This window comes from Nycticebus coucang, chromosome 20 (genome assembly GCF_027406575.1).
Source record: "Nycticebus coucang isolate mNycCou1 chromosome 20, mNycCou1.pri, whole genome shotgun sequence".
In the NCBI taxonomy this organism is placed as follows: domain Eukaryota; kingdom Metazoa; phylum Chordata; class Mammalia; order Primates; family Lorisidae; genus Nycticebus; species Nycticebus coucang.
The window spans coordinates 52,560,873-52,585,567 of NC_069799.1; the positions used below are offsets into that span (position 1 = coordinate 52,560,873).

At 38.1% G+C, this 24,695-nt stretch overlaps 1 protein-coding gene across 15 annotated transcripts in view; it reads right to left on the minus strand.

The window, feature by feature from the left end:
* MLLT10 (MLLT10 histone lysine methyltransferase DOT1L cofactor) overlaps nt 1-24,695 on the minus strand; it is a 203,178-nt gene that overhangs the window by 37,468 nt on the left and 141,015 nt on the right. For 11 of the 15 annotated variants that reach the window (XM_053572095.1, XM_053572094.1, XM_053572093.1 and 8 more), the window contains 3 exons: nt 17,286-17,330; nt 16,383-16,415; nt 5,988-6,032 (listed from right to left, as the gene is read on the minus strand). The exons of 1 other annotated variant lie outside the window; for it this stretch is intronic. In XM_053572095.1, the coding sequence (XP_053428070.1) occupies nt 5,988-6,032; nt 16,383-16,415; nt 17,286-17,330 (123 nt within the window). The remainder of the gene's footprint in view (nt 1-5,987; nt 6,033-16,382; nt 16,416-17,285; nt 17,331-24,695) is intronic. 3 more of the 15 variants (XM_053572106.1, XM_053572097.1, XM_053572107.1) reach the window with 1 other exon arrangement.

Consider the following 24,695-nt stretch of genomic DNA (forward strand, 5'->3'; position numbering starts at 1 on the left):
AGCTACTGGAATGTTTTAGACAAAACATTTTAAGTAGCTAAAATCTGGTGAGAATTATGGGGGAAAAACAGAGGCTCAGGGAATTGACACTAAATTAGGACAAAGAGAAGCCACACGAGAGCTAAAAAGAAATGGTCAAAAGAGTAGGGCAGCTATAAAACAAAAACTAAGTATATATTATTACAAAAGAAAAAATTTAAATTTTAAAAAAGATGTTTCAACAAGAATTCCTGTTAGAAGATGTGCTAAGAGGCCATCTAAGATAAAAACTGAAAATCATCCACTGACTTGCAAGATCAAAGTCCCAACTGACTGAGTTGAGTGGTAGTTGTAGAAGTCAGTCTGAAGGAGTCCTAAAAATCAATCGGTAGGAGAATTTCTGTTTCTGGCAATAAGGCAAATGAGACAACTTAAAAATCCTCCTAATTACCTAAGTAGTGAATACCTAAAGACCATGAATGAAGGAAACCTCTAGAGGTCAAAAATGAAGAGGAACAGGCTGCCCTAGAGAAGTCAGCCTGTCTCAAAACTTTGGTTTTAATACCCAAAGGAAAAGACATGAGTCCTAGGGCCTCTAAGGAATGGAAGACTGAAATTGGTGAGACCCTGCTTCATACCTGAGACTTATAAAGGGCTACACTTTCAGTGGAAGAAAAGATGAAATCCCAGCCCCCCACACAAAACCACAGCACAGGGAGAAAATAAGGAGGCTGGTCTAATTTAGTCTTAAGTTCTAGACAGTCTACTCTAAGAATTTACTACCTATGGCCTTGCTTTCAGATAGGTTCTGGGTCTGAATTTACACTATGTGCTTGATCTGGTACATCCCACAAAAAGGGGTCAGGTTGTAAAGCAAACACAAAATGTCTTTGAAGAAATACTGTTAACTCAAGCTAAAACCTGAGTTTATAATCCAAGATTAGATACCAGCCAGGCGCACTGGCTCACCCCTGTAATCCTAACACTCTGGAATGCCAAGGAAGGTGGACTGCTTGAGGTCAGAAGTTCGAGAGCAGCCTGAGCAAGAGCAAGACCCCCATCTCTACTAAAAACTGAAAGAAGAGGCAGTCATTGTAGCTGGCGCCTGTAGTCCCAGCTATTCGAGAGGCTGAGGCAAGAGAATCACTTGAGCCCGAGAGTTTGAGGTTGCTGTGAACTGTGATGATGCTACAGCACTCTACCCAGAGTGAGAGTGAGGCTCTGTCTCAAAAAACAAAACAAACAAATTAGAAACCATGGAAGCAAACAATCCTAGATGACAAACTAGGAAGAACAAATATTTCCACTGCCCTCCAAGAACTCTAGAAAATAGGAATGGCAAATAAAAACTGAGATAATATTTCAAATGATTAAGAGGAGGAATTAAAAAATAAAAGGAACAATACTCTCTAAAAAAAAACAGAGGAATCTGGAATATCTTTTTTTTTTTTGAGCGTAATGGTGTCATGATAGCTCACAGCAACATCAAACTCTTGCACTCAAGCGATCCTCTTGCCTCAGTTTTCGATTTTTAGTAGAGACGGGGTCTCACTCTTGCTCAGGCTGGTCTCCAACTCCTAAGCTCAAGCAATTCACCTGCCTCGGTCTCCCATGTACTGGGATTATAAGTGTGAGCCACTACGCCCGGTGGCTGGCAGAATTCTTAAGACATCCCACCACTACCACCCCTGTGTACCAACCCTGGTTACTGAATAAAATACTATTCTAGGTACTGCTATGAAGAGACTTCGCAGACTGAATTAAGGTTATTGGAATAGGTAGAGTTATTGGAATTGTTACAGTACCCTGGATTACCTTAGTGGTCCTAATGCGATCACATGAACCTTTTAAGACAGTGGATGATGTGGCATAAGAGAGAGCACAAATGTGGCAGAAAGGGAAGAGAGAAAGGCTCTAAGTGCAAGAAGGATTTAACTCTCCTTTGCTGGCTCTGAGATGTAAGGACATTGCAAGGTCATAAAAAAACCTATAGAACTAAGAGTGCCTTTCACCCCAGATGACAGATAGTAAGGAATGGGACCTCAGTCCTACAAGTCCAAGGAAGGAAGAGGATTCTGCTAACAACCTACAAGAGCTTGGAAGTGGTTTCTTCCCAGCCTTCCTGAAAAGAGCCACAAAGACGAACAAGCAAAGAATCCAGCCAACCCAACCTAGACTTCTAACCTATTAATAAATATGATAAATGAAAGCTAATGAACCAGTGTGCTTTAAGTTGCAAAACTTGTAGTAATCTGTAATGACAGCAATAGAAAACTAATACATTTGCAGTGCCAGTAAGGAAGGAAGCATTCAAAGAAAAAAAGGGACGGGTCAAAAGAACAGGGAGCCAGTTCAAAGGGGCTCCCGCTGAATAAACTGTCAACAATTTGAGCACCACAGTAAATCATGAGTAATGGGATTATAGACCCTATGAATTCATAAATTAAAACTGATACAAACTGAAAGGCTGATTAAGAATAGGATATTTATATACTTTCACTACTCTGCAAAATAAATACTAATTATAAATGAAAAAAGAAAACCTTTATGTTGGAAAAGACGATTATGGGCCATAGATAATATGTAATGGAAAGTTCACTTCCATGATATTCAGAGGCATAACCTAAATCTAACAATGAAAAACAACAAATAAAATCCAAAACAAGTAGCCTGAGATATCCAAAAATACTGTGTCCAGACATGATGAAAGGTGTGCATTCTCTCAATCAGGAAACACATGTCCCCAGAAGAATTAAACCACACATAGATATATCACACAAACAAGGAGAGGATCCCACAAGAGCGAGTAGTAGAAGAATCATCTGAGGAGTAGACACACAAACAGGGGACAGGGGTAAAAAAGGGCTTGGGGTTTGGGGGCTATTTTCAAGTAGAGCTACTGGAGAATGATTAGATATAGAAGAAAAAGAAAAGAGATGGTAAAAAGAGGAGAGGGTGAAGAAACTGCAATCACAAGGTCTCTAAAAAGACAGAGAAGGATGAAATCCAGAGCACATGTACGCACTAGTCTTTGGCAGCAAACAAGACTGGACAGAAGGAAAAGGGGGTGGGTGCAAATCAAGGAGGTTGTAGAATGACAGGTACTTTTTCCTGGAAAAAGACATCTAATATTTTGGGTGTGGTTAAGGGGGAGAAAAAGAGTACTGGTAGTTAGAAATATATACTATGACCAAGCGCCATGGCTCATGCCTGTATCCTAGCACTCTAGGAGGCCAAGGCGGGTGGGACTGCCCAAGCTCACAGATTGGAGACCAGCCTGAGCTAAAGCGAGATCTCATCTCTAAAAATAGCTGGGTGCTATGGCTGACACCTGTAGTCCCAACTACTTGGGAGGCTGAGGCAAGAGCATCGCTTGAGCCCAAGATTTTGTTGCTGTGAGTGATGATGCCACGGTACTCTACCAAGGAAACAGAGATTCTATCTCAAAAAAAAAAAAAATTTTTTTTTAAAAACCCAACTGGGCACCCCAGCAAGCACCTGTAATCCTAGTGGCTTTGGGAGGCTGAGGCAGTAGGATGCCTACAGCCCAAGTCTGCGGTTGCAGTGAACTATGACACCACTACATTCTGCTAAGGGAATGGGGTAGGACTCTGTCTCAAAAAAAAAAAAATGAACAGGGTGGCGCCTGTGGCTCAGTGAGTAGGGCGCCAACCCCATATACGGAGGGTGGCAGGTTCAAACCTGGCACCAGCCAAAACTGCAACAACAACAAAAAATAAATAAAATGAACAAACAAACAAAAAACCCCAAGGGGTAAAAAATGAGGAAAAGAAAGACCCCGTCTCTTAAAAAGAAAAATAGCTGCACCTATAGTCCCAGCTACTCAGGAGGCTAAGGCAAGAGGATCACTTGAGCCCAAGAGTTTGAGGTTGCTGTGAGCTACGATGCCAGTGCACTCAATCTCAGGGTGAATAAGTGAGACTCATAAAAAATATATATATATATGTGTGTGTGTGTGTGAATGTATGGAAAAATTAGCCAGGCATGGTAGCCCACAGCTGAAGTCCTCACTACTCAGGAAGCTGAAACAAGAAGATCACTTGAGCTAAGGAGTGTGGCAGGGTACAGTAAGCTATGATGATATCACAGCACTCTAGCCTGGACAAAAGAATGAGAGAGTTTCTCTCTCTCTCTCTCTCTCTCTCTCATCAATAGTTATGGCAAAAAGTAATAAAAGCTACCTAGAGAGGTGTATTGACATTGCAAAGCAATCTAAGTATCAGCTACAATTGTTATTAATACATATCATGAATCTATAATGTTACAAATTTGTATGTGGTATGGTTTTTCTCTTCTAGAAAAACAGCTCAAATGAAGTATAAAAATATGGATTGTCAAGTTAATGAAGGCAAGTACTTCAACTAATAAAGATGAAACACATCTAAATTAATATCAATCATAAGCCTAAAACAAGAAGCATCATGAAATGTACATATTACACTGTGATTTTCCTGTTTCTTTAATTAAAAGAGACTTAGTAGGGGAAAATGTGCCAAGTAAAATGAAGAACATAATCTTATTAGATATGGCAGCTATTAAAATAATTTGCCATTCTTTGTGAATATTTTTCTATATTTTAAACAAAAATTCACATCTGATTTTAGAAAATGGAAAAAAACCTACTCTTAAACTATTAATTTTCATGACTACTATGATAATTTTGTCTAACACTTTATTCCATAATTACTCCTTATATTTCTGATTCTTTGAACCTGAAACTGAATACCATGAAAGCAGAAACCATGCATTAAGAAGTTGACAGCGGCTCGGAACCCACAGCACAATTGTTATGGTGCCAGCCACATAACACCAAGGCTGATGGGTTCAAACCCAGCCTGGGCCAGACAAAACAACAATGATAACTGCCATAAAAAAATAGCTGGGTGTTGCAGCAGGTGCCTGTAGTCCCAGCTACTTGGGAAGCTGAGGCAAGAGAATCACTTAAACCCAAGAGTTGGAGGTTGCTGTGAGCTGTGACACCACAGCACTCTATGGAGGGCAACACAGTGAGACTCTATCTCAAAAGAAAACAACAAAGAAGTTGACACCCCTTTGCCAGGTACATATTAATAATTTTGTACATACTGTACAAAAATTCAGTGTTTTGAGTATGATATCTAGGAACTATGTCACAGATATACTTGCAAGTTTTAATAAACTTCCTAAATATTGCTTAATAAAATCCAGCAGATGCTACAACAAATATGAGCATAATTTTTTATTCATACTACCTTTTTACTCTTTACGTCTAGCCTGTTCACATTTTATACACTTCCTTAGGGAAGAAGTCATTTCTTCTATTAAATAATTTTACATCTCTCTTCCCAAGAGAGACTTCAATATTCGTGTTTTAGAATTCACTTATATGGGGCGGCGCCTGTGGCTCAGTGGGTAAGGCGCCGGCCCCATATACCGAGGGTGACAGGTTCAAACCCGGCCCTGGCCAAACTGCAACCAAAACATAGCCAGGCGTTGTGGCGGGCGCCTGTAGTCCCAGCTACTCAGGAGGCTGAGGCAAGAGAATCGCTTAAGCCCAGGAGTTGGAGGTTGCTGTGAGCTGTGTGAGGCCACGGCACTCTACCGAGGGCCATAAAGTGAGACTCTGTCTCCACAAAAAAAATAAAATAAAAAAAAAATTCACTTATATGTGTGTGTGCGTTTGTTTATTTATTTATTTATTTTTGGAGACAGAGTCTCACTATGGTGCCCTCGATACAGTGTCGTCGTGTCACAGGTCACAGCAACCTCAAACTCTTGGGCTTACGTGATTCTTTTGCCTCAGCCTCCCAAGTATCTGGGACTACAGGCACTCACCACAAAACCTGGCAATTTTCAGAGATGGGGGTCTCATTCTGGCTTAGGCTGGTCTTCAACTCCTGAGCTCAAGCAATCCACCTGCCTTGGCCACCATAACCTGCCAACATTTGGCATTCTTGACAGATAAAGAATTTTTTTATCATACGCGATTAAATGACATTCTTCCCTACCTTCGTTTCTGAGATACTGGCTTGAGTCAGCCCTCTTGATCAACTCTAGGCATAAACAACAAAAACAAAAGGAGGCCACTGTAATAATCTGTGAAAGAAGTGGTAAGGATCTGAACAAACAGAGGACCCAAGAAGAAGAAAGGGTAAATTTTGAAAGCAAGAAATTACATTTAAAAGTATGTCTTAAAAGCTTCAACTTAATTACAGAAAACATTTTGAAGGTAGCACTTGATGACTGATTTATTAATAGTAAGGAATAGGGAGAGAATAGGATAACACAAAGAGAACAAACAGGAACAAACACACTAATTCAGGGATACGAGAGGAGAGGCGAGATTAACTTCTCTGGAGACATTGAGAATTGGAAAAGAACATAACTATAGGTAAGAAGCACGATCTTTACATGTGTATCATTATTTATTACTTATTTAATCATTAAGGCACTACTCTGAAGTACAATGGTGTTTAGTAAAAGGACAAACTTTTATATACACATTTAAGTCACTACGCACACCTGGAAGAGATAATCAGTTTTTCTTAGGGGGAAATCTGTTTTTAAACCAATTTCTAGTAATTCAAACATTCAATTATTAAGTTTTTAAAAACTAAGGTTTTAGGCCAGGTGCAGTGGCTCCCACCTGTAATCCTAGCACTCTGGACGGCTGAGGCAGGCAGACTGCTTGAGCTCAGGAGTTTGAGACCAGCCTGAGTAAAAGCAAGACCCCATCTATAAAAAATAGCCAGGTGTTGTGGCGGGCACCTACATTCCCAGCTATTCAGGAGGCTGAGGCAAGAGTCTGAAGTTGCTGTGCACTATGATGATGCCACATTACTCTACGTGAGGTGATGGAGTTGAGACTGTCTCAACAACAACAACAAAATCAAAGGCCTATTTCCTGGGAGAGGGGCACAACTACAACAGGAAATTTACCTAACAGATGCAAACAATGTAACCTAATTGTCTGTGACCTCACAGTAATCTGAAATAAAAAAAAAAAAAAAAATATATATATATATATATATCAAAGACCCAGGCTCCTAGATCCTTACAAGTGAATAGTTTGGGCGAATTCTAAAATCTATCATGTCTCAAGGAATGCAACAGATCCAAAGAAGTCCAGCATTTAAAACATGAGAACATAGCTTATACCACCTAACATTCAAGATTATAGATATGGATAATTCATTTTAGGCATCATTTTTTGTGACTATGGATTCCTAATATTGCTTTCTATTGGAAAGTTTCCAAGCTACATTAGAATTAATGTAACAAACACAATTGCATTTAGAACCATGCTTGAGTTTGTTACATACCTATGAATTTAAATTCCTGCTTTGTTAGTGAAGAATTGTCGTCTCTATCTAAAGAAAAGGTACACTTTTAGATTTTTAATCACCAGTTTTTAAAAACTACCATGACAGACGAGTTGAGAAACTTAAGGCATTATGGTGGGGGTATCAATTGCATTAAAATCTCCCCTACCCCCCAAAAAAGACCTATGTAAATTTATGAAGGTATAATTAGCACTGTAAATACAGAGATTATTAATGGCATTACCACTTAATTTAAAAGTAATTCCTCTAGAATTCATTTCCATTGGGCAACGCCTGTGTCTCAGTGGGTAGGGCATCAGCCCCATATACCCAGGGTGGTGGGTTTGAACCCAGCCCCAGCCAAACTGCAACAAAAAATAGCCAGGTGTTGTGTCGGGTGCCTGTAGTCCCAGCTACTCGGAGGCTGAGGCAAGAGAATCACCTAGGCCCAAGACCTGGAAGTTGCTGTAAGCTGTGCCACTGCACTCTATAGAGGGCGATAAAGTGAGACTCTGTCTCTCTCTAAAAAAACAAAGAAAAGAGGAATTCATTTCCATTTATACTACTATCTTCATTCAGTAGGAAGTTTTTAGGTTTGGCCTCTCTTGCAGTTTCAATGAGAACTTTATAAATTCATTTTGTTTTATACACGTAGGAGGTGACATACATACTAAAAATCACTTTTTGTCCCTGTGCCTTACTCACCAACCAAATGGTGGCATCTTACTGTGTTTATCTCTTAAGAGTCTTTGAAGTCTTTCTTTCAAGTACCAAAACCAAAAAGTAGCTTGTATGTTTGTAAATGGGAAAAGCTATTGTTTTACCTATAGTATATGTCTTATACCACTTATTAGCAAGGCTGCACAATATTAAGTTATTTCCTATGCAGGCTTAATCATAACCCTGCCCATAACTTCATGCCATTTTATCATGTGCTCTATCTTACTCAAGTTCATCTTACCTCCTCACCATTTCTCTGATGCAGGACACCAATTCTGAGGTGTGGGTTTACTTTACTTCAAGTACTTTTCTCAGCAGTGGTTCTCAACCTTCCTCATTCCCCAGTGTATTCTCATTGTTAAAAAGGGGTCGCGACCCACAGGTTGAGAACCACTGCTCTAGAGCAAGAGTGTCTGTCCAACCTGCAGTGCATGGGCTACATGCTGATTTTGTGAGGTCTTTTTCTGCTTATCGTGGTGTCAGGTATCACAAAACCCACTATGCACAGGTGTTTTTTTGTTTCGTTAGGTTTTTTGGGTAATCACCTTTCATTCCTATTTGTGCATTTAACGTAGCCCAAGAAAACTATTTTTTCCAATTTGCAGCAGAGGGGGAAAAAAGAAAGGTGGACACCCTTGGTCTAGTTTCATTTCAGCACCTCTACCAATGTGCTTTGCAACCTCTTATTACTACCTCCAAGACCTAGTTCCCTTTCCCCTTATTATCACATATCAAGTGATTTATAGTTTGTGTATATTAGAACAAACTGTATCCTCGAATGTCACAATTTACTGTATAAACACCAAAAACATACCAACTCATCAAGATTTTTAGAAAAAGTCTGTGGTAACTGAAAAGAAATTAGATGCCAAATGATCTAGATCAGGTATCCTCAAACTTTTTAAACGGGGCCAATTCACTGTCCCTCAGACAGCTGGAGGGCCAGACAATAGTTTAAAAAAAAAAAAAAAACCAAAAAACTATGAACAAATTCCTATGCACACTGCACATATCTTATTTTGAAGTAAAAAAAAAAATGGGAACAAATACAATTCACACCGCTTCATGTGGCCCGCGGGGCCGCAGTTAGAGGACTCCTGATCTAGATCAATGACTCTCAAACTGCACACCGTTCACAGTGACAAGTCTTCCCATCAGGAACGGCTCCTCACACAGTCAGGCTACAGACTATGCAACAATTACACATGCCTGGGGATTACTCACTCTCTTCTTAGATTCCTACCACTTAATGCTTCTCTGAAATGAAAAAGGGACACACTTGTGAAGAACAACGATCCAGTTTCCTACAAACTAGTCTAAAAAACATGAGGAGGATCTTATTCTTGAGAGAGAATGTTCACCTCTAATACCGATTATCATTATCCTCATCCTATAGCAGACATATAAAAATAACTGGTTAACATCACTTTACCTCTTCCATCAAACGAGATTTACTTAATGAGTATAGGCATGAAAGACCGTTAAGTGTCACAATTAAAGAGAATCTAAAAGCACAATAAATGGGACACAGAAATCAATTAGTAATATACTGCTATGAAAACAGATCTAAGCTTTTTAGCTACTTTAATCCACTATTTCAAATATATGTTAAAAGTAAAACAGGCCAAGACAAACAAATGAAACAACTTTACTACTAAAGCAAAGAACCAAGTTTAATATGCTTAAATAAACAAGACTATCTGATGCAAATTTTAACACACACACACCAACACCCAGCAAAGATATTACCAAAAAAAAAAAAAAAAATGAAACTTACTCAAGGATTATGTGGCAATTAACAGCAATTCATCCATTCAACATTTATGGAAAGCCTATTAATGACCTAAATACTGACAAAATAAAGGTGAATAAAACCCAACTTCTAAGCTACATGAATTTATATCTAGTGAGAAAGAAAACCCAATAAATAAATAACCTAGAAAGCACTAGAGCAAAATAGTCACTGAGACAGAAAGATCAAAACCAGAAAGATGATATGATAGTTTTGAAATGAACTATAACACTAAACGATGATCTTTCTTTTTTTTTTATTTGGAGACAGAGTCTCAAGCTGTCGCCCTGGGTACAGGGCCGTGGCATCACAGCTCACAGCAATTTCAAACTCTTGGGCTTAAGTGATTCTCTTGCCTCAGACTATAGGTGCCCACCACAATGCCTGGCTACTTTTTGTGGTTGTCATTGTTGTTTGGCAGCCCAGGCTGGATTCGAACCCGGCAGCTCCAGTGTATGTGGCTGGTGCCCTAGCAGCTTAAGCTACAGGCACCGAGCCAACGATGATCTTTCTATACATATTACTTGCTTCATCATTATTATAAGAATTTGAAATATGTAATATATACATTTACAGTTTATTAAGATCATGAAATCAAAATTCTGTTACTCAAACTGCCTAATTCCAAAGCACCACATAACCAAGTTTTATGAAATGCAAGGCACGTTACTTCAGGCCCATCTATCTAAAGTTAATCCCCCATATGTTGTTCTTTAAACTATTTAAATGACTACTTTGCCTTTCTAAACTGCCTTAAAAGTTTCTGAAAGTTCCTGAAAGATTTTTATATCGTATATATCTCTCTTAACTTTTGTTTTCTTTTTTGTTGAGACAGTATCAATGTTGTTTCTTGTTAAGTTTTCTAAGTATCTTTGATGATATAAAATTTACCCTACTGGGACTAATATGTTTTGAGATTAAAAACACCAATTTCAAAATTTTATGGAATATTTAAAACACACCCCCCCCCAAAAAAAACAACCACCATTAAGTTCTAAGATCCTCTCTAAGAAACAACATATCAAGACACTGTTTTAACACAGTGTCTATGACTATTAATATATAACATTTCCTCGGTCTTTATACTTTTTTTTTTCAGAACATGTTCAGTGAAGTAACAACTTTTAATTTTATAAAGTTCTATATAAAACATTTGTTATATTCAGATGTTAGAAAACAAATGAGAAAAATAACCCAGAGTCTCAATTGTCTAAAAGAAGAGTTTTTTTAAATTTCACAAATGTGAGATAAATATGACTAAGATACAGATTACAGAAAACAAAAGCAATTATCTGGAGGAATAGTAGAGATAGATTAAAGAAAGTGTTAGAACACCATGTGTAAGAATTAAAAAAAAAAAGAAAATGAGTTTAAGAGTCAAAAAAAAAAAAGAAAAGAAAACCCTGAAGGAAATAAAACTAGTTTTAATAATACTTTTACTAGATAAATAACATTGGAGGTCCACAAGAACAGATACAAACTAGGTCTGAATCATATATTTTGGAGAGAAAATTACAAGTAGTTTATATGGGTACAGCATAAAGGTGGGGAGAAGAGCAGCTGAGACAGGAGAGTGTGAGGACCAGATTATGAAAAACTCGATATACTAAGCCAAAGAATATGATTTTTATCCCAAAAGTACCAAAAAATTCTTTAAGTAATATAGTGGCCTAGTCTGGTTTGCATTTTAGACAAACCATCAATTCTGGTAGCATCTAGAAGACAAACTGGAAAACAGAATGGTTAGGAAGTTGCTGAAAGAATTCACATGACAACACAGGATTTAACCAAGCAGAAGAGTGGAAATACAAAGGAAAAATTAAAGTAGTGAATAATAAGGAAAATATTTTTTAAAAATGACCAAAAAGTGAGAAGGGAGAGAATTTAAGTTAACTTCCTGGTATAACTCTGGTTTAGGTGACTGAGCAACATACAGAGAAAAGAACAGAAGAGGAGAAACAGGGTCAGAGTAGGAATATAAGAAATGAAGTTTATTGGGTTTTAGAAATATGACTCTAGGGCGGCACCTGTGGCTCAGTGAGTAGGGCGCCGGCCCCATATGCCGAGGGTGGCGGGTTCAAGCCCAGCCCTGGCCAAACTGCAACAAAAAAATAGCCGGGCGTTGTGGCGGGCGCCTGTAGTCCCAGCTGCTCGGGAGGCTGCAGCAGGAGAATCACGTAAGCCCAAGAGCTGGAGGTTGCTGTGAGCCGTGTGATGCCACAGCACTCTACTGAGGGCAGTAAAGTGAGACTCTGTCTCTACAAAAAAAAAAAAAAAAAAAAAGAAAAGAAATATGACTCTAGAACTCAGGAGAAAAGACTAAAACTGGAGGCAAAGACTTGGGAAGCTAATGAATGTAAGTTAAAGCTACAGGCACGAGTAAGGTATTTTTCAAGGGAGTGTGTGTAGGATGAAGAAGAGAAAACACAGGGCAGTGAGAGGACAATTAAGAACTAGTCGATGGGCGATGCCTGTAGCTCAGTGAGTAGGGCGCCGGCCCCATATGCCGAGGGTGGCGGGTTCAAACCCAGCCCCGGCCAAACTGCAACAAAAAAATAGCCGGGCGTTATGGCGGGCACCTGTAGTCCCAGCTACTTGGGAGGCTGAGGCAGGAGAATCGCCTAAGCCCAGGAGTTGGAGGTTGCTGTGAGCTGTGTGACGCCACGGCACTCTACCCGAGGGCCATAAAGTGAAACTCTGTCTCTACAAAAAAAAAAAAAAAAAAGAACTAGTCAAAAATCAAAAAAGATGGGTGGTGCCTGTGGCTCAAAGGAGTAGGGCACCAGCCCCATATACCGCAGGTGGCGGGTTCAAAACCCAGCCCCGGCCAAAAACTGCAAAAAAAAAAAAAAAAAAGATACTGACATAATCTCAGAAAGACATGTATAGCTGTAAAGAAAGGTCTACTTTTAGGGAAAAAAGATCTCGAATCAATACTCTAACCTTATATTTTAGGAAACTAAAAAAAGAGCCAACTAAACCCAAAGCAAGTAGAAAAAAGGAAATAATAAACATTAGAGATAAATGGAGAACAGAAAAATGATAGAGAAAATGAACAAAATGAAAAGTTGGTTCTTGGGCGGCGCCTGTGGCTCAGTCGGTAAGGCGCCGGCCCCATATACCGAGGGTGGCGGGTTCAAACCCGGCCCCGGCCAAACTGCAACCAAAAAATAGCCGGGCGTTGTGTCAGGCGCCTGTAGTCCCAGCTACTCGGGAGGCTGAGGCAAGAGAATCGCTTAAGCCCAGGAGTTGGAGGTTGCTGTGAGCTGTGTGAGGCCACAGCACTCTACCGAGGGCCGTAAAGTGAGACTCTGTCTCTACAAAAAAAAAAAAAAAAAAAAAAAGAAAAGTTGGTTCTTTAAAACGTTAACAAAATTGATAAAATTTCAGCTAGAGCAGTGGTTCTCAACCTTCCTAATGCCGCCATGTATTTTCATTGTTACAAAGGGGTCACAACCCACAGATTGAGAACCGCTGAGGCTAGAGGGTGAAGAGGAGGTAACAGACATTACTAAAATCAAGAACAAAAAGGGGGCTATTACTATCAACCTCATCAAAATAAAAAAGGTAAGACAATGCTATAATTGTGTGCCTACTAACCAGATAGTATAGACAAAATGGCTAAATTCTGATATACATACAACTACCAAAACTGGCACAAGAAAAAGTAAAAAGAAATCTGAATAGAAGTAAAACAATTATTGTACCCTCAATGAATCCCCAACAACAACAAAAAAAAAGTAAAACAAGATTTCTTTGTCTATGAAAAACCCATAGCTAACATCGTAATAGTGAAAAACAGAAAAGTTTCCTCTGTAAAATAAAGAACAAGACGAGGATGTGTGCTCTCACCAATTCCAATCAACATTGTACTGTGGGTGGCAGGAAGGGGAAATTGGAAACTGATGTTTAATGGCTTCAGTTTTGCAAGATGAAAAATTTCTAGAGATTAGCCCGGCGCCCGTAGCACTGTAGTCGCATAGCCAGTCACATACACCGAGGCCAGCGGGTTCGAACCCAGCCCAGGTCCCCTAAACAACAATGACAACTGAAACAAAAAATAGTCAGGCATTGTGGTGGACACCTGTAGTCCCAGCTACTGGGAGACTGAGGCAAGAGAATTGCTTATGCCCAGGAGTTTGAGGTTGCTGTGAGCTGTGGTGCCACAGCACTCTACCTAGGGCAATAGCTTGAGACTCTTGTCTCAAAAAAAGAAAAAGTTCTAGAGAGTGTACAACAATGTGAATACACTAAACATTACTGAATTTAAAGATAATGTATGTTTTACCATTTTTTTTAATAAAGCTAACACTTGAAAAACAGAGAAAACCATATGGATTTTTCCAACTAAGTCCAAGAAATTCTGTCTCAATTGTCCAAAGAATAAATATCACTTGCTAGGTGTCAATCCTACATTTTGTCTTTGCAATTAAAAATATTGATCCATTATTTATTTTTAAGTATATGACTGAGAAAACATAATCATTTATGTTAACATAGAATTCTTTCTCAAATATAATACTGTAAAACCAAGACTTTAAAAAATATATATTTATGATATTAATCCCATGAGAATTTATTCACTTACAGAGAGTAACATGACAACTGTCACATCTAATTAACACAACCCAGAGCTTTGTCGATTAATGGTGGCATTGAATGATTTATCACAATTGCTCCCCATTATGTCTACTTTCTCTTGTGGGGGAGGGGGAGAGTCTCTGTTGCCCCAGGCTAGAGTGCCATGGCATTAGCCTAGCTCACAGCAACCTCACCTCCTGGGGTCAAGTGCACCTCCTGCCTCAATCTCCCTAATAACTGGAACTATAGGCACCCGCCACAATGCCCAACTAATTTTTTCTACTTTTAGTAGAGACAGGGTTTCCCTCTTGCTCAAGCTAATCTTGAACTCCTGAGCTCTAGGGATCCTCCCATCTTGGCCTCTCAGAGTGCAAGGATTACAGACCTGAGCCACTGAGCCCAGCCAATGCCTACTTTCTTTAAACTCAAAGTACCAACTCTTCTAAACAAACAGGATACTTCTGAATTCTAATATTCCAAGAATTAAAGAGTAAGTCTAAACAGACCTAGTAAAAAAGATAAAGTAAAAAGGATATTAAACTTAAGCTTCTATATTTTTCTCCCAAAGAATGGTAACACCTTAGATTTATTCTAAGTAATGCTTCCAATTCCTTTTACCCAATCTACATGCTTAATGGTCAAGAATTCCTAGTTAGCAAGAAATTCATTGTCTAAGCCTCTGCAGGTACAGGTTGCACAGGGAAGCCAGAGTTATAAATATACCCCTTAGTAAAATGATTACTTATAAAATGTACTTCCCACCCTGACCACCCCCACCCTCAAAGCAACAGAGTGTCTGTATCTGTTCATTATGCCACTGGTCTCTGGCTAGCTGTCAATATTGTAAACATCTGACAATAAAATCCAAACACAATGCAAGCAAATTAAACTGCATTAGCAAAGAATGTAAAATTTTGTAATGTTAAGGAAAAATATATTAGAAAACTACTTGGAATTATATAAACAGCCTTGAGCAAATGAATTAGATCAGTTAACAACTGAAAAAGAAAATCAACCAAGATTACATTAGACTCCAGTTCCTGAACATCCATAAAACATTAAGGAACGTTCTTGGAGAAACAAAAGACACTCTTAAACATTTTTGCAAGAATGATCTTTATTACAACTACAGTGCAAATGTGAAAAATGACAGCATTTGCCTTAAACTCTGATTTCAGAATTCAACCCAGCAAAACATGTATCTCCACTGTAAAAACTTGGGTTACAAAGTAGATACCATTTATTTACCTTCGTTTATTCACTATATGAAATACAGGGGTAAGATAATAAAATTATTCTAGGGCGGCGCCTGTGGCTCAGTTGGTAAGGCACCAGCCCCATATACCTAGGGTGGCGGGTTCAAGCCCAGCCCCAGCTGAACTGCAACCAAAAAATAGCTGGGCGTTGTGGCGGGCGCCTGTAGTCCCAGCTACTCGGGAGGCTGAGGCAAGAGAATCGCTTAAGCCCAGGAGTTGGAGGTTGCTGTGAGCTGTGTGATGCCATGGCACTCTACCGAAGGCCATAAAGTGAGACTCTGTCTCTACAAAAAAAAAAATAAATAAATAAAATAAAATAAAATTATTCTATATGTTAATAAACCAAAAACCATAAAAAATAAAATTAACATTCTAAGTTGTGGTTAGAAGCAGTGAATTCCTAATGTATTAATTACTAATAGCACTGGCAAGAGAGAGCTCAAAAGAACTAGAAAAATTTCACAAAAATAAAAACTTTCAGAAACTTAGAACAATACTATTATTATTTTACCCCAAAAAGAAATGGCAAAAACCAAACTGATGAACTATATTGACCTATCATCCTGCTGTAGGCAATCTATGAACATTTTTCACTAAGGTGCTAAACAATTGACTCACTGCAGTGCTGGATTTATCTAATCAATAGAACATGCTAGCTTTCAATCAGGATTCTCTATACAAGGCAACCTTTGAGATAAATCAAACACCAGAGAAGATTCTAATAAAACTTACCATTGTGTATTGCATTCAGCAACTCTGAGAACGCTTTTAAGTAAGGAAAAAAGGACTTCAGGTTAAGATCATTCTCAAACACACAAAAGAAATTCACAGGCATAGACTAAATTAGTATTAATAAAATTTCAGTAAATCTACCACGTACACTGAATCATTAAAACTGCAAGCTTGGCTCAGTTTTTACATGGTACATAAATTTCTAAATATTGTATTCCATTTGATAACATGTTATCTACCAAATTGAGATAGTATGTTACATATACTATCATAAGGAGACTAATTTCCTTAGTAGTAAGTAAATATGTATGTGTATGTATATATATATAGATCTTAAATCACTTTTAAAAAAATATTTAGTAGTCTAACTATGTAATATCTTGCTAAAAGTAAGTCTCTATAGGATGCAATTCTATATAGGTAAATACACTTTAGAGCATATTTAACAATATTTATTACAAAGAAAAAAACTTCACATGTCATCTAAGAATCCTATCACATTCTCATTTCCTAGACTTTCAGTGTAAGAAATTCTCAATGTATGCAGAGGTCTAAACAAAAAAGCCACCTAATGACAATACCCAAATCCTGAAAATTTATATTAACATAAAGACTAATGGAAAACAAAATACCCAAAATATTATTTCATCAAAGAGCAGGAGTCACAATTCTGCAATAAAAGCACCAAATTAAAAGGTCAACAATAATTAAAATTTGCCCACCATCTGATTATAATACAGATCCTGAACATGAGATGTCTTTATAGAAGAAAGAAATCTATTCAATTAAGAATTTGCATTGGAAAATTAAAATGTAAAGGTTTAGAGGTGGCATAATATACTAGAAAAAGCATTAGAGTGTAAGTTTAAAAGCCCAGGTTACCAAACCAGTTTGCAGACTTACTGGTTGTTGGACAAGCTCCATCATGCCGATACTGCATGGAAATTTCTGTTGGGAGGGAAGTGAAAGGAAATCAGCAAAGAAGCTGCCAGGGACTCAAAGGTAATAAAAGAAAACAGGCCAAAAAATGAGAAAATTCACCAAAAAATCTAACTGAATAGACCACCAGCAATAAAAACTATATGCTAATAATCCAGGATGTGAAGGGTAGAAGAACCAAACATAATGAAAATCTCACAAATCTTTTTTTTTTTTTTTTTTTTTTTTTTTTTGAGACAGAGTCACAGAGTTTCAAGCTGTCGCCCTGGGTAGAGTGCTATGGCATCACAGCTCACAGCAACCACAAACTCTTGGGCTTAAGCAATTCCCTTACCTTACCTTCCCAAGTAGCTGGGACTCTAGGTGCCCTCCACAACACCTGGCTATTTTTGTTATTGTTGTTGTTGCAGTTGCACTGTTGTTTTTAGCTGGCTGGGGCTGGGTTTGAACCCACCACTCTTGGTGTATGTGGCATGCGAGCTATGAGCACCGCCCTCCCCCCCACGCACCCCCACGGCCTTTTTGTTTGAGACAGAGTCTCACTCTGTTGCCCTGGGTAGAGTGCCGTTGTGTCGTAGCTCACAGCAACCTGAAACTCTTGGTCTTAAGAGAGCCTCTTGCCTCATACTCCTGACTACCTGGGACTATAGTCACCCACCAAGACACCGGCTAGTTTTTTCTGTTTTTAGTAGAGACAGGGTCTCACTCTTGCTCAGGCCGGTCTCAAAGAGCTAGGATTATAGGCATGAGCCACTACACCAGCCTGAATTCTCACAAATCTTAATGCGACAGTCTAAAATGTGCACAGGTCAGGAAAACACAGAATGGCTCACAAACAAATTTGTGTAACAAATGTCTGAGAATAGCTCCATTAATAAGAGGGAGTGTGGTTAGCAACATGATACCCTAATGCACTTTAGGTAATTTCATTAGATGAGGACAGTTTATCAAAACAATTTGAATACTGTGGTCAATTAAAAATAAACAATTTGAGAATGATGATTATTTAGTTTGTATGTGAGCATAAATCCACTATGACTTACATAACAGTATAAAACCTATTACACTGTACTAGGGTCACTTTCTTGTACCTTTCATGTTGAGAAAGATGAGATATTACTCTTAACTCTTTTAGTCCACCCAAATGAGAATAACAAGCTGAGGGTGACCTAAGGCAGTAAAACACTGCTAAAAACAAAAGCTGCTCAGCATATAATAAATTTCTATATAGCATTCTAAGGGAAGAACAATTGGTAACCCAGGACCAAGCTGTGATTCAAACTACCTGGTTGGCTAATCCTAAAGTCAAAAATTTTTAAGAAGGATAAATTCTCTGAATATTATTTAACCAAAAACAAGGCCCCCTAACAACCATATGTATAACAGAGCATCCCAGGAAACCATCACTCACTCACACATTTACCCACATATGTTCCTCAAATTTCTAGTCCAATCTGGGCCCACCCTGAGTAACTTCAGCTAAGAAGAAAGACAAAGCAGCATAGAGCAAGCCAGCATTCACTTGCAACCACTGTTAATGTTTAAAAAAACAAACAAAGCAAAACTTGCTAATAAAAAAAAAAATTCAATCGTTTAAGTCCACTTCAGAAAGAATCACCTAGAGACAATGGCAGCTTTGGTAGGAGTCCTTCCCAGGTAACACTTGACAATGAGACATAATTGGGGTTTTTCACCTCAAGCCTAATTATAAATCTAATACAAATGAGATTTATAGGGGGAGATCGAGATTACTGAAGAGACTAACAGTACATTACAGAGAAATGGTAGCTGCTTGGAATGGTGCTGAAAATAATCAAGGACACTCATAAAAGTAGAAAAGACTTTTTTCAATGGGGAAAAAATTGGAATATGGCTATTCTAGCTTTTGATCTACCACTTTTGCAGAAAAAACTGCCCAACATAGGAGCAGCAAATACTTAAATCATCACAGACAAAAATAAAAATCAGAGTATTTTCTAAGAAAAGTAATGTTAGGATATTATCTTGGTCACAACAATATGTAACATTTTGGATAATTTTCATTTATGACCAATATATATGAAATTCATGATCTTGAGTTACTAAGGTAAATTTGAATCATACTCACTAAGTGCCCCTATTCCATTAGGTGTTACTAAAACACCTAATTAGTAACTGCACTGTTTAGAGTTTACTGGACTAATTATTCACATTTTTATGTTTCCCTTATTTGTTTATAGACCCACTGTCTATTTCTAATGAAAATATTTTACCAGGAAAACATTTTTCACTTTACTAATTTAAACCAATAGGATAGAAATAGGGATATGTTTGCTAAAATTCTTTGATAGCTTATAAGCGCTCAAGGTAAAATTTCATAACCTTCATATTTCAGTAAAGACCAAAATCTTCTTTTGAAGTTATCTATTCATATTAAGAACCTGTCTCTATGAAAGCTATCACAACCAAAGGAGTGCCTTTCCAAAAATATCTTCTTATGGCATTTATTACCACCTAAAGAACTGCAGCACTGAATGGATTTCAAGTATCTTCTTAGGAAGGTATGGAAACAATGTATTAAAAAAACTAGAGACTTAGATTTTTTTAAAAACTGAGGAATTACATACAAGTTAGGTAGCCCTAATCCCAAAATCCAAACTCTTTTTTTTTTTTTTTCAAGCAGAGTCTTACTCTCTGTTGCACTGGGAAGAGTGTTGTGGCATCAAATTAACTCACAGCAAATTCAAACTCCTGGGCTTAAGCAATCTTCCTGCCTCAGCCTCCCAAGTAACTGGGGCTACAGGCATGTACCATGATGCCCAGCTAGTTTTTCTATTTTTAGTAGAGATGGGGTCTTGCTCTTGCTCAGACTGGTCTAAACACCTAATCTCAAGCAATCCAACTGCCTCAGCCTCCCAGAGTGCTAGGATTACAAGTGTGAGCCACCATGCCCGGCCTCAAATCCAAGGCCTTTGGAGACCTGACATGATACTTAAAGGAAATGCTCAATGGAGCATTTTGGATTTTGGATCTTTAACTTATGGATACTTAACAGGTAAGTATATAGAATACAAATACTCTAAAATCCAAAAACAAATCTGAAACCATTTTGAATAAAGGATACTCTACCTGCACTTTGAAGTGACATACTATGTCCCTAGAAAGGAAGCTAATAATGCTATACCACCAACCCCTTGTCACTTAATACATGATTTTTCTCAGAGAAAATAACAAGATGATTTTTATAATGAAAAAAATACTGTCAATTATCACTTCAGTAAATCATAAAGTTTTTACAATGTGGTGAAAATAAATAGGAAGGAGGAAAGGACAGGCAAAGCATGTCACCTCTTCCAAACACTGTACGAATTTTCAATGTTTCAAAAGGCCTAGTACCTAACTTCAGATCCCAAAAGTTTATACATAGAAAAGAATTCAATCAAAAGCAACACAATCTGTAAGTCCCAAACTAACAACTCTTAGCAATCACTCAAACAATACACTAACTTTCTATTTTGTTTAGGTCACTGTAAAATAGTAAGACATTTATCAGGATGTACTACGATTTTATAATAAAACTTTTATAATCCAAATGCTTGATGAAACAAGGAGTTTACAGGTAATTTTCTGAGTTTCTAGTCTGACTTGATGGAGGGCTCCTGGACTAAATATATTATGCTACAATTTTAACATGTCATAAGAAGAGTTTGATTATTGTTAAAACTGATGCTTTTAGCTAAGAATTTCAAGAGAGAATCATGTCTTTAGAGCCTGATTCTTCTGCTTTTATGTCCTAGTTGTGGTAAAATAGGAGAAATAGTAACAATGGCAATTGTCTCCCTATTTCACAAGGCTGTCTCAAGGATCAAATGAGATAGTAAATAAATACCTCTTTAAATACTGTTAGATATACTCAAATATAAGATATTGCCATTACTATACGCTAAAGGATGAAGGATCTTTTTCTTTTCATTAATAAAATCCTTTTTTTTTTTTTTAATTTAATTTTTTTTTTCTTTCTGGAGAAAGGGTCTCAGTCTGTTGCCTGGGCTACAGAGCAGCTCAGGCACAGCTCATTGCAACCTCAAACTCTTCTGCTCAAGCCATCTTCCTGCCTCAGCCTTCTAAGCAGCTGGTACTACAAGCACATGCCAGCATGCCCATATAATTTCTATTTATTGTAGAGATGGTGTCTCACTATTGCACAGGCTGGTCTCAAACTCCTGACTTCATGTGATCCTCTCGCCTCAGCCTCCCAAAGTGCTAGGATTACAGCTGTGAGCCACTGCACCCACACCATTAATGAAATTATTCAGTAATAGTAACTTGCCACACTTAAGTCCAGATGCTTATTCTACAAGAAAGACTATTAGCCTATTTGTTTGAGATCTTCACCCTGGCATCCATCTCTCCATGAATGTGCCCTACCCTGTCAACATTACCTCCACCATGCCACAAACACAAGCTTTTACTTTCTATTAGGCTTATCCCCCAAATACACCTTTACTTTCTTCTCTCACATTATTGGCCTTCTTGTTCTGCCTTCTTCAAAATACAAGTCAATCTCTCCATGGTCTTTTCTAACAATAATATTTCTTATCCTAAACTGGCATGTAATACTTGTAATACTACATGAAAAACCTTACGAATAGGGCGGCGCCTGTGGCTCAGTCGGTAAGGCGCCGGCCCCATATACCGAGGGTGACGGGTTCAAACCCAGCCCCGGCTGAACTGCAACCAAAAAATAGCTGGGCGTTGTGGCGGGCGCCTGTAGTCCCAGCTACTCGGGAGGCTGAGGCAGGAGAGTCGCCTAAGCCCAGGAGTCGGAGGTTGCTGTGAGCTGTGTGATGCCATGGCACTCTACCGAGGGCCATAAAGTGAGACTCTGTCTCTACAAAAAAAAAAAAAGAAAAACCTTACAAATAAAATGATTTGTTTTGCAGCTTGGCTATAAACACTTAGAAAGCAAATACAAAATCATACAGGTTACTGTTAACCACATGATATTCACCCAAGAGACTACTGATAATATCCATTCATTTTTAAAAAGGATGTTCAGCATTTATTATGTTCAAAGCACTGTGCTGGCCATGGGAATGCAGTGGTAAACCTGACAAATATAGCCCCTAACCTCAGGAGCTGGTTATTACACAGTATAATGGATACTACAGTCTAACACCATGACCACTGGGGCACTTACACAGGTCACCTTCACCATTACTAAATTACTGACCTATCATTAAAGAAAATTAGTATTGAGCATTAATGACGTAATATACAATACGGTTGCCCTCTGTATCCAAGGTGTTCAATATCTGCGAATTCAACCAACCCTGAATAGAAAAGTATGTGCTGAGCATATACAGACTTTTTTCTTGTCATCATTCCCTATACAAGTATAACAACTACTCACACAGCATTTACACTGTGTTGGTATTAAAAGTAATTTAAGGATGATTTAAAGTCTGTAAGTATTGTACACTGGTTATATGCAAGTACTATGCCATTTTATATCACTGCCTTGAGCATCCTCTCCCACACCTTTAAGAAGATCCTAGAACCAAGGAACAACTGCATTTTAAGTTCTTGGCATTTACAATTACTAAATGATTTCTGAATTTAAAATTAACCCAAAGGAAAAATTAACTTTTTGATATCAGTAGGAAATGCTATTGTTGACAGTTACTGTCTCAAATTTGCTCATGGACCCCTTTGCTTATGTATGACTAGAACATTAGAACTAGAACATTATACTAGAATGGCTTTACAGTCTCAACAGCAAACAACTGTTCTTTTTTTTTGTTTATTTGTTTGTTTTTGAGACAGAGTCTCGCTTTGTCATCCTCGGTAGAGTGCTATGATGTCATAGTTCACATCAAACTCAAACTCTTGGCCTCAAGCGATTCTCTTTCCTCAGCCTCCCAAATAGCTGGGACACCAGGCACCCACCACAACGCCCAGCTATTTTTAGAGATGAGGTCTCACTCTGGCTCAAGCTGGTCTCGAACCTGTGAGCTCAGGCAATCCGCCCGCCTCAGCCACCCAAGTGCTAGGATTACAGGCGTGAGCCACTGTGTCCGGCCACAACGGTTGAGTTTTATAATTAAATAGCTCAGGCTGGGTGAGGTGACTCAATGCCTGTAATCCCAGCACTCTGAGAGACTGAAGTGGGAGGATCCTTTGAGCTCAGAAGTTCAAGACCAGCCTGACCAAGAGCGAGACATCGTTTCCACTAAAAAAGAAAAAAAGAAAAAAAAAAAAAGAAGAGGAAGAAAACAAATAAGAAAGAAAAATTAGTCAGGCAGTGTAGCAGGCACCTGTAGCCCCAGCTACTTGGGAAATGCAGCAAGAGGACTGCTTGAGCCAAGGAGTTTGAAGCTACTATGAGATAGGTTGACACCATAGGACTCTAGCCTGGGCAACAGAGTAAGACTCTGTCTCCAAAAAAATATAAAATATGAGATTAAATTAAATATAAAAAAATAATTTAAAAGAGCTCAGGCAAAACGTATACATCTACCAGTTAATAGCTTTGGGAATTTTCTGTCTCAGTTTCTGATAATGAGTGATAACAGTTAATGCTTTTTAAGTGCTTAACACAATGTACGTATGGCACATCCTAAGTGTTCATCAACAACTAGCAATTCTTAACTTTCCATGGCTAAGAAGGCATAATCCCTAAATATTCACAGCACTTAGGCAAGATTCTTCTAGATAAAGATAAGCTTTTTACTATTAAGTTTATCAATAAGAAAATGCTCTGATCTAGTCATAAAACTGTTATTAAAATGTGTATAATTAAAGAACATACTATCTCAAAAAGATTTGAGTAATGTTACTCCATAATTATAGCTTTAACAAGACACATAAAATCTTCAGAGTGATTTTTAGCAAAAATTTATAAAATTAATTAAACATTATTGTTATTTTTTTCCGCAGTTATTTTTGGCTGGGGCCGGGTTTGAAACCACCATCCCTGGCACATGGGGCCAGCACCCTACTCCTTGAGCTAAACATTAATTTTTAATTCAACTTGTTAATATGTTGTTTAGGATACTGCATCCTCATTTATAAGTGACATATGTTTATAATTTCCCCTTTATAATAACATATTTTCTCCAATTTTAATATCAGGTGTACTCAGATCAAGTAGAATGATTTTGAAGTATTCTTTTTCTATTGTCTATCATGGTCTGTTTTTTGAAATTTTCTTTTACTTTTATTTATAAATATTAGTTGTCTATTTTTTGAGACTTAAAAAAAAAAAAAATAAGAAGTCCGGGCGGCGCCTGTGGCTCAGTGAGTAGGGCGCCGGCCCCATATACCGAGGGTGGTGGGTTCAAACCCAGCCCCGGCCAAACTGCAACAAAAAAAAAAAATAGCCGGGTGTTGTGG